Source organism: Leopardus geoffroyi, chromosome C3, assembly GCF_018350155.1.
Source record: "Leopardus geoffroyi isolate Oge1 chromosome C3, O.geoffroyi_Oge1_pat1.0, whole genome shotgun sequence".
NCBI lineage: Eukaryota > Metazoa > Chordata > Mammalia > Carnivora > Felidae > Leopardus > Leopardus geoffroyi.
Genome location: NC_059338.1, coordinates 27459526 through 27469823, shown reverse-complemented (window position 1 = coordinate 27469823; position 10298 = coordinate 27459526). Strand labels below are relative to the sequence as shown.

Here is a 10298-nt window from a genome sequence, read left to right as displayed (position 1 = left end):
GTGACTTTTGTGCAGTTATGGCCCCATGTTGGGGCTCCAGGTGGTGGGTGGTGGTGTGGTCAGAGTGCCTTAACTCAGCCTCTTTGAATCTTCGGGTTCCATCTGGAAAAAAGCAAGAAAGTCAAGCCCCATCCCTCTGAATGCTCCCCCCACCTGCTGTCTGTTCCCTTAGGGAGTCGGAACTGCCAGCCCCCTCAGAGCGGCCTGGAAAGGAGAAAAGCAGCAGACAGAGAAAGAGGAGAGAAGAGAGTGGGAGGTGGGGGGGGGGGGGGCGGTACATGTGGGGGTGGCAGTGGAGGAGGTAGAGGGAGAGAGAGAAATTTCCAGCCACCGAGCAAAGGAATAGGATGGGGGACCCGCTGAGCAAAGAGACGGGGGAACAGCTGGAGATCAGCAAGAAGAGAAGTCTGATTGGCCACACGCTGGCCTCAGCCAGCGCCCCGCTGTCTACCCTGGCCCACTGCGGACGACCTTTCCAGCAGCGTCCCTAGTCCCTACTTCTCCGGAGGCTGTGAGGCTCTGTTCCTTCGGAAACAGCATTGTGTGGGGTAAGGTTCAAGGTTTGAGATGAGATTGGTATGCAAATGAGGGGCTGTGGTGCAGGCTGGGAGGGACTGGGTGGGGGGGGGGCAGGGGGATGGAAGGAGTTGCAGCCTCTGGGCAAGAGAAGTTGGAAGGGGCTGCTGGGCGTTGGGGTTCGGGGGGCAAAAGCTCTGATGAAAAGTCATTCTTGCCATACAGAGGGCTTAGCCTGGGCCCAGCTGAAATACACAAAGGAGACGAACGTGCTAGACATTTCTGCAGCTGCACTATCAGAAACACGCCGGCTCCTTCACACCCGCACCACACACATTCCTTGACCCGTCTGTGCCTCTGTGCAGGAACTCGCGCAGACGTTTCTGCTTACGTGCTCATCACGCACGCACGTAATCACTGGTGCACACACGCAGACATCTAGGGAACTCTCTAGATGTGTACATGCCCCCCCCCCAACTACATGCAAAGAACACTTTCTGTTCCTGTGATCATTTGTTTCTAAAAAGCTGTGTTGAGGGGTGCCCCCGGGGAGGCTCAGTCGGTTGAGCTTCCGACTTCGACTTCGGCTCAGGTCATGATCTCACAGTTCTTGAGGTCGAGCTCACTGCTGTCAGCGGGGAGCCTGCTTCGGGTCCCCTGGCCCCTTTCTCTCTGCTCCGCCACCACTTATGTTCTCTCTCTTTCTCTCCAAACAAGTAAACGTTTTTTTTTTTTTTAAAGCTGCATTAAAAAAAAAAAAAAAAAAAAAGCCGCATTTAGGAAGTATATTTTATAACTAACGTTCTTTTTACGTTATATGTCAGTTTTGAAAAGCATGAACTCTGAGCGTGCTAGGTGTGCCTTAGTTATTTCTGCACCTCCAGAGAGGAGTCCAGTGCCCGGAACATAACAGACACCCCATAAATGTTTGTTGAGCGAATGTGTGATGGATGCATAATCTTTTAAAAAGCCGCAAGGCTCCTTGATGATGAGATTTCTCTAAACCTAGCTTGGTGACTAATGATGGTACTCGGCGCGTGTGGTCGTTAGGACATTTGTATAAATGCACGAGTGTATGCCTAATTAGTAGGGAGGTGTGCAGACAGGGAGCCTTGCATGAGATGAGTAAACGAGCCTTTGCCAGGTGTCTACACGTGCCTGTGTGAGCGAAACTCAGCGTGTGTGAGAGCCCCCAGGCACTGAAGTTGGGTGGCGGTGGGAGGGGCTGGCAGGAGAAGCCCCCTAGACAGAGCCCCAGCCGTTAGGGGGCTTGCACACGCAATAGATGCACTGAGTGTATAATGACATGGAGTCGGCAAGCAGGGGGGGGGGGGGGGGGAAGTGAGTCGTTTCCACCAAGCCCGAGAGAACCCTGCCTCTTAGACGGCTGCCCCTCCTCCTGCCCGTCCCCCAGGACTGGGCTCCGACGTGATTTAACCTCCTCCTCATTTCTGCTGCCACTTCCTCCCAGGGTCCCCATGAAGCTCCTGGCTTTCCTGAGCCTGCTGGCCCTGGTGCTGCTAGAAGCAGGGACAGCTTCTCCCCCAAAGGGGAGGAAGAGGAGAGACCCGACGAACGAGGAAGGAGATTCTTACGCGGTCCTGGATCTGGGGAACTACGTCCCTGACCTGGACAACTACGATGAGGTCATTGACCTGAGCGACTATGAAGGGCTCATGGACTATGGGGACCAGCTCCCTGAGGTAAGGAGCACACAGCAGACCAACTGTGTTCCCTGTAGGAAGCGGGTGTCAGGGGCCTGGCCCCCCTCCAGCTGCCCACAGTGCAGGCATCTCAAGCCTCCACGTCTTTCTCCGGGAGGTGGAAATTCTTGTCCCTCCCTAGGAACTTACCACGTAGATAATGCTAAGAAAGAGGACAGCAAAAGTTCAGTTTCTTTTTTTTTTTTTTTTTTCTTTTTTTTCTTTTTCAACGTTTATTTATTTTTGGGACAGAGAGAGACAGAGCATGAACGGGGGAGGGGCAGAGAGAGAGAGGGAGACACAGAAGCGGAAACAAGGCTCCAGGCTCCGAGCCGTCAGCCCAGAGCCCGACGCGGGGCTCGGACTCCCGGACCGCGAGATCGTGACCTGGCTGAAGTCGGACGCCCAACCGACTGCGCCACCCAGGCGCCCCAAAAGTTCAGTTTCTTTGTCGGCTTCCAGGAAACTTGACAGGATCCCCCAGAGAAGTCATACATCTGTAGCCTGCCGTCACGTGAGACCATAAGCCATGTCTCCCTGGGGGGGAGTCAGCGATGTCTTCATATTCTCGCTAGAAAAAGAAGCTCCAAACCCCATCTGCTCTGTCTTCTAGTCTGAAGTTCTTTCTTAGCACTTCCTGGCCTTTGCAGGGGCTGATCTGAAGCCCGCACCCGTTGGCCGCGTGAGCTCAGTCAGTGCTGAGCAAGAGGAAGCATGGCGGCCTGGGCGATCCAGAGACATGGATTCCAGCTCTGGACAGCTTGGCCACCAGCCGCCTCCTTGATCCCTGGTGCTCTCCTCTCTGGGCCCATTTCCTCCTCCATGTAAGGAAGATACTGGACCAGATGCTCTTTAAGAAGTTCCCTTCCTCCCTCCCCCTTTTCTCCACAGTGACTCTTTGTAAGTTTGAAATTGGTCACTGAGGTCCCCGGAGTCCAAAGCCAATAACTGGCCTACTGTGTGCTACGTGCCATGTCTCCAGGTCAAAGCCGGATCCAGCCTGGATCCTCCAACCAGGATCGGTTCCACTCCGAGCACGGTGAATCCAAGGACACTCTCGTCCAAGCCCACCATGACCAAGCCTACTATGCTGGGCCTCCCAGGCTCCCCACGCAGCCACGGTGAGTTCACGGTCACAGGTCTCAGTACGCATAGGTCATAGGCCATGTAGCCATGACCCAGCCCTGGGGCTGCTACAGTAAAGTGCGGTTGGGGTAGGCAGGGAAGGGTCGGGAGCTAACCTTTACTGTAAGGGAGAGTTAAAAGCTAACCTTTACTGTAACCTTTACTGTAAGCTGTCCCTACTGCTTTTTTGCTGGATAGGAGGCCAACAGAAAAAAAGAAAACGAAAAAGAAAAAAAGAAAAGCAAGAACTCCACTCTTCCTAGCAAAGCCACCCTACCTTAATTAACAGCATCACTAGGGGAGCGGGTTGAGTGGTAATTAGATTAGAGACAATTAAAAGCCTGTAGAGGAGAATAAATAACTTTGTGGCTGTCACTTGGCATGGGGGCAGATGAAGCAGTCATACTGCTTTTCGGCTCTAAATTCCCCCTTAGCAGCTCTCTTCCCCTCCCTGATGCCCTCCCGGAGACTGGGACACCGGCACATCTGACAATAAGGGGTTGGCACTCTTTGGGGATCAAACTGACGCAGAGGAGGGATGCAGTTAATTCCTGACTTGCTTGTCCTTGGTTCCTGTTCTCCTGAGATATTTGCCTGGGATGGATCTAGCGTATCCGGGCATCCGTAGGAACCCATGACCTCTCGGAGCTGTAGAACCCCGGGCTTAAAAAGACCATAAAAGGCCTCAGCTTGATCTGCCATTCAAGGCCTTGGGCTAAGGAGGGCCCTGAGGTCCTCTCTGCCCACCCATAGTGGTCACGGCCTGCAAAGAAAAGCTGCCTCTTAATCTTGGGGCTGTGTCCCTGCTAACAGATTTCGCCCTTGAGTCGGATGAGCGGTGGTCTCCCGTAATCTCTTGTAGTGGCAAGTAACAGAAACTACCTGCACCAGTCAGTTGTATGAGCCAGCAAAGCCGTCCCAACTTTTCAAAGCCAGTTTGGGCTTGAAGGCCTGACTTATGTCTAATGACCACCAGTCACGGCATGAGAACAGGAGAGAGCTATTTCCTGGGATGCTGACACCATAAGAACGGGAAATGAATCCTAGACAAGCACCGTCCACTCCGTCGTGGCTTCATTCTGCTTCTCGGAGCCAGACGGAACGTGTCTAACTCCTCGCCCACAAGGCAGATGGCAGGACCAGCAACCATTAGCCATTTCGCCTAGTTCTGCCTTTAGTTTATCTTCATTGTGCCTTTGGGGACCAGAGAGGAGCCCCTATGGAAAAAAAGACCAATGGATGTCCTAGAAACACCCACGCAGGCCCGGGAAAACCTGCATCGGATTGGGGCCTGATAAAAGGACCAGTGGGCCGAGACTGGGTGACAACTGGGTGAGGATCTGCTCCTCTTGGGTTGGGGGCTGAGGGCCGGGCCGGGGGCAGCCCCCGGCACTGCCTCAGCGCATTGCGACATTGAGTTCTAGCCGTGGCTCAGACACTCCCTGCGGCAAGGGCCACTGGTCCCGGAGGCCGAAGGCAGTCTGAGAAGGGTCTCCCTGTGTTCTGCCTTCCAGCTGAGCCAGGTCTGCCTACCTGTCTGGTATGCGTGTGCCTTGGTTCCTCCGTGTACTGCGACGATGCTGACCTGGAGAGCGTCCCGCCTCTCCCCAAGACAACCACTTACCTGTATGCCCGCTTCAACCGCATCAGCCGGATCCGAGCTGGAGACTTCAAAGGGCTGAGTATGTAATGCTCTGGCACAGGAGGAGGGCAGGACTGGCGGAGGGAAGCCCACGGGCCCTCCGCCTGGGCACCAGCCACACGAGCTGTCACACAGCGTCCCACCTGTGTTAGCCTTTCCCTGTTCGTTTTCAGTCTCCCCAGTTACCAAATGGAAATAGCCCCAAGTCTCCCTGATTCCTTTCCTTGAAGATGTTGGATAACAGAAGTGACCCGCCCACCTTTGTTCTCCCCAGAGCTCTGGAAAGCGGGGAAGGGGAGGATAGGATCAGGCCTCCATTTTCAGGATTCCCAGCCACTACAGCTCTGTGCCCTCCTGGCCTCTGGACAAGACCAGGCTACGTCAACTCTCCACAGCACTGACGCCATTTATCCATTTTTTGTTTGTCGTGTTTTCCTTATGCCTTATACCTATTCCTATTCCTAACATTCCTAAGGCATGTTATTCCTATGCCTTATGCCCTGCCTCAGATAGGAAACCTGGGCTCAAATCCAGATGCTACCACTAAATCACATAGCCTTCTGGGCCATGGCATCCTTTCGCGTCAACTAATGGTGAAGAGTGGGGGTGGGATGGGTCTAAGGATTGGTGGGCCTGTTGGGTCTTGCCCTACAAAAGTTTCTACCAAACCCATATCCATGGGCAGCCACCACACAGGACAGCACTCCATGAGAAATTATGGCCGAATCTGAGGGCTTTCCCAGGGGGCCCTGGTTTATCACGTCATTTCTTCTGGCTTGGACCTCACACGGGTGGAGAACTGGCTGGCGTTCCCCATCGTTAAAAGGATGGGGCAGGGTACAGGTAGGTCCAGCAAGGGCCAGGAAGGATAGTGCGTCTCGTGACTTTCTGTGTTCTCCCCCATACCCCATAGCAAAACTGAAGAAGATCGACCTTTCCAGCAATTCCATCTCCTCCATTGATGATGATGCCCTCCGCCTGCTGCCTGCCCTGCGGGACCTGATCCTCCCAGAGAACCAGCTGGCAGCTCTGCCCGTGCTGCCCGCTGGCATCGAGGTCCTGGACGTCCGCCTGAACCGGCTCCAGAGCTCCGGAATACAGCCCGAAGCCTTCAGGGTAAGCCAGGGCCTAAAGTCCTCCATTTACCACTTGCCACCCATGCCCACAGCCACACACACACACACACACACACACACACACAACCTTGTCCTCATGGGATGTCCCTGCTCCAACACTATCCTGGGTACGAAAATCAAACCCCATTTTCTTCATCTGTTCCCATTTATTAAACTTTTTTTTTTTTTTTTTTTTTTGGTTTCAAGAAACTGATTCTGACTCCAGAAAAGGGTGTCTTACGACACGCCATCCCAAGAACTTCCAGGAAAAGGAAATGCAGGCCTCATGGGCTTGTTACTGGAAATGGGGGAGGTGGGGGTGGCACCAGAAATGAGGGTCAGCAGCTCTCCCTCCGCCTCTTCCGGCACATGGCCTCTCGGCACGTCTGTCCCATTCACCTCTCGGCACCCGCAGCACCTGCGCCCCTAAAACCTAGGCTGTGCTGGGACTTGCGATCGTGCTGGCTCCAACCCTCACCCTACCTAAAATTTGGAAAAAAGTGGGCTTTGGAAAAAAGCCCACTACTAACCGATTTTCTCTGACCAAGTGCTTGCGAGAGACCTTCTGATGGATCTCTGGCCGGCCACTCGTGCTGGGAAGGGCTAAACCCGAGGCACAAACGTGGCCCCTGCGACTGCCCCCCCCCAACGGGGCTCTGAGAGCTCCAGGAGTGGGGTGCCAGGGAGGCCGCGAGGAGGGGCTCACGCCCAGCTCTGCCACACGCACCCGCTCAGCCTGCCTCACGTGTGCTTGCGGCTCTCCCTCTGCCGCTCCAGACGTTTCCAGAACATTCTCTTCACAGCCACTCCAGGACCAGATTTGGAGGCTTCTCATTTGGGAAAAGTTGAGGCTGAACTGGGAGGGCCCCTTGTCCTCCCTTCCACCCCGTCTGCGCCCCCTCTCTCCCGCCCACCCCTCGCTGCTCCTCATTACCAGCTCCGGCAGCTTCCCCCAGCTGCCAGACCTCAATGACAGCAGCTCTCCTGCTGCCCCTGGTGAGAGTTAGTGCCTGTGAGCTCCGGAGAGACTGGGCATCCCGTGCAGCACCCAGGCCCGAGCCTGACACGTGGCTAGGCTCAGGAGGCCCTCAGTGAACACTGGGGCCCCGCTGGGCACCTGTCACTGCCAGGTCCCACGACCCCTGCCAGCCTCCCATGCCCTCTGCCTCCTCCCCAGGGGCTAGAGAAGCTACAGTTCCTCTACCTGGCTGACAACTTGCTGGACTCCATCCCCGGGCCCCTGCCCCCCAGCCTGCGCTCACTGCACCTGCAGGTAAGCAGCCTCCCCAAGACCAAGAGCCTTGCAGAGAGCCCAGGGGCATCCTGAGAATGCGGTGGGGTCTCCTTCCCAGGCAGAAGGAGGCTTGGAGCAGAGGTCTTGCCCAGGCCATCGCCCACAGCCTCGGCACGACTGCCTTCCTTTCCTTCCGAAGATGCTTCCTGTCCCTCAGCATCCTTCACCCCACCTCACCAGCAGCTGGTTCCTTCCTCTGTCTCCTCCTCCTCCTCCTCCTCCTCCTCCCTCCCTGCTCTCCACATCCATCCTCCACAGGCCTTCTCTCCTCACCCCTTGCTGCGTGGCCTCGGCCTCATGTGCCTCGGTTTCTCCACTCCCAAGAGGGGAGCTGGTGGGGAGAGCGGATTGATCCGTGCCTTCGGCGCTGCCTGGGGGCAGACTCTCCAGGGGGAGGTTTGGCAGCTGTCAATGTGTTCTTTCCAGAATAACATGATAGAGACCATGCAGAAAGACGCCTTCTGTGACACTGAGGAGCACAAACACAGCCGGAGGCGGCTGGAAGACATCCGCCTAGACGGCAATCCCATCAACCTGGGCTTCTTCCCCAGCGCCTACTTCTGCCTGCCTCGCCTCCCCACCGGCCGCTGCTGCTAGCTCACCGCTCCCTGTGCAGCGGGAAGGGTGCGGGCCTCGCCTCCACACAGTGGTCTGTCATCCAGGCCAGAATCAGCCCCCTGATCCAGTTGCAAAACTCACCCCCGCCCCCTGCCCCCACGGGCTGCACACGCGCACGCACACACACGCACACACACACATAGATACACAGACACACATACAACAGATACACAGACACACACACATACACACAGACATATAGACGCGCACGTGGAAACATAAACATACACACAGACACACGTACACACACGCGGGCACACGCACACAGACACGCACACAGACACACACGCGAAAGCGTCCCGCAGTAGCCAAATTTGCATTTTCTCATTCTCTTTCCTTAGCACCTTATGGCTCCTGACTCAGAAAATAGCAGCGTCTGGAGCAAAGCTCACTCCCATATTCGCCATCCGTCCTACCCACACAGAATGCCGGGAAGTCATGTACGAGGAAGAGGAGGAGGAGGAGAAAAAGAAGGGGGAAGTGGGAGAAGCAATGGCATGCGGGAGCCAGCTCTTACTACGAGGCTTACAGAACCAATTATTACACTTCCCAGACTTTTGTAAGCCAGTGGCTGAACAGGGCTTTTCTTCAGGATTACATTATAAGCTCGCATTTAGATATATGATGTTGAAAGCACATGTAATAAATACTCAAACTCATGACTTCCCAATTATTTTACTAGTAACCAAGAAGTTCTTGAACTTACTCGCATCCGTGATGTAGTGTACAGTGACGGGCCCCTTAGTGCTTGTTTTTCCCGACAACACTTTCAAGTGACATCACATCGGTAGTTTGAAATCGGCCATGGTGAGAGAAGTTCTACCATGGAAATCAGTCAATGCTACACATCGGGATTCTGTGAGAGAGAGAGAGAGAGAGAGAGAGAGAGAGAGAGATGGTTGTTAAACATTGGCCAGCTCACCACTGAGGACAGAATAGCTATTTCGCCCACCAGGGTAGGGTGGGGTTTCTATGAGGCTTTCTTTATTTTCTTGCTCTTCCTAGGCCAAGGGCTTCCTGTTAGATTTGGAGGGAGACATTCGTAAGGATGGAGACTAGGGGCGCCTGGGTGGCTCAGTCGGTGGAGCGTCCGACATCGGCTCAGGTCATGATCTCGCGGTTCCTGAGTTCGAGCCCCGCGTATGGCTCTGTGCTGACGGCTCAGAACCTGGAGCTTCTTTGGATTCTGTGTCTCCCTCTCTCTCTGCCCCTCCCCTCCTCATGCTCTGTCTCTCTCTGTCTCAAAAATAAATAAAACATTAAAAAATTTTTTAGGGGCGCCTGGGTGGCGCAGTCGGTTAAGCGTCCGACTTCAGCCAGGTCACGATCTCGCGGTCCGTGAGTTCGAGCCCCGCGTCGGGCTCTGGGCTGATGGCTCAGAGCCTGGAGCCTGTTTCCGATTCTGTGTCTCCCTCTCTCTCTGCCCCTCCCCCGTTCATGCTCTGTCTCTCTCTGTCCCAAAAATAAATAAACGTTGAAAAAAAAAATTAAAAAAAAATTTTTTTTTAATAAAAAAAAAATAAGGACGGAGACTGACAAGAATCTTCACCTGGAGGCCCTCCTTGTAACGCTTACCTGTTCCTGGCACACTGGGGACCCTCTGAGCCTGGCTCAGCCGGGGCGGTTCAATCCTTCCCGTGCTCGCTTCCGTGTTTAACCACCAGAGGGCAGCCTTGCGCAAGGATAAATAAATAAATAACTAGCAATTACTCACCTGCAGCCTTGGGTTCTGGGCAAGGTCTGCTGTGATGGGAGATGGGAAGAAGGCCAACTATGATCTAGCTGACCTGTTCCTTGAATAATGAAGTCAGGAGAGATGTCGCCCTTCTCCTTATAAGGAGATGTTGGGCAAGAGGGACGTAATAGATGGGCGCTTGGCAGCAGGGGTTGACTGAAGGATAAAAGGGGGTCGAGGCAGGCAATTGACTCCTTCAACCAGCAAGGATTTTATCGAGCACCTACCTGCCCGGTGCCAGGCACTGTGTTACATGCTGGTGATCTGATGATGTGCAACAGACATACTCCTTTTCCTCCTGGAGCTTAGAGTCTGGCACCGAAGATACATGCTAAACGGCCACACAACCACACTATGCAACTCCTGACACACGTGATAAGAGGATTCTGCAGAATGTCATGAGAGCTTACAGGAGGGAGACCCAGTCTGAGGCCCGAAGACCTTTAAGAAACAACATCTAAGCTGAAACTAGACCAAGGAGCGGGAGTTAGCCGGGCACTCGGTTGCCACGGCAATCACTCGAGGTGGCGGTGGGGGGACGGTCCCCGAG

At 54.6% G+C, this 10298-nt stretch overlaps 1 protein-coding gene across 3 annotated transcripts; it reads left to right on the top strand.

Moving 5' to 3' along the window:
* The first annotated feature begins 315 nt into the window (after positions 1-315).
* OPTC (opticin) lies at positions 316-8672 on the top strand. 3 transcript variants are annotated; one of them, XM_045456411.1, is made up of 8 exons: positions 325-548; positions 1988-2219; positions 3202-3340; positions 4859-5026; positions 5900-6102; positions 7279-7374; positions 7822-8019; positions 8355-8475. In XM_045456411.1, exons 2-7 carry the CDS (start codon positions 1995-1997, stop codon positions 7990-7992), a joined length of 1002 nt encoding a protein of 333 aa, XP_045312367.1. In that variant the 5' UTR covers positions 325-548; positions 1988-1994; the 3' UTR covers positions 7993-8019; positions 8355-8475. The 3 variants fall into 3 exon arrangements, with proteins under 3 accessions (XP_045312366.1, XP_045312368.1, XP_045312367.1); XM_045456410.1 differs by lacking the exons at positions 7279-7374; positions 7822-8019; positions 8355-8475 and adding an exon at positions 6309-7257 and having other exon boundaries at positions 316-548; XM_045456412.1 differs by lacking the exons at positions 7279-7374; positions 7822-8019 and having other exon boundaries at positions 323-548; positions 8355-8672.
* The last annotated feature ends 1626 nt before the right edge of the window (positions 8673-10298 follow it).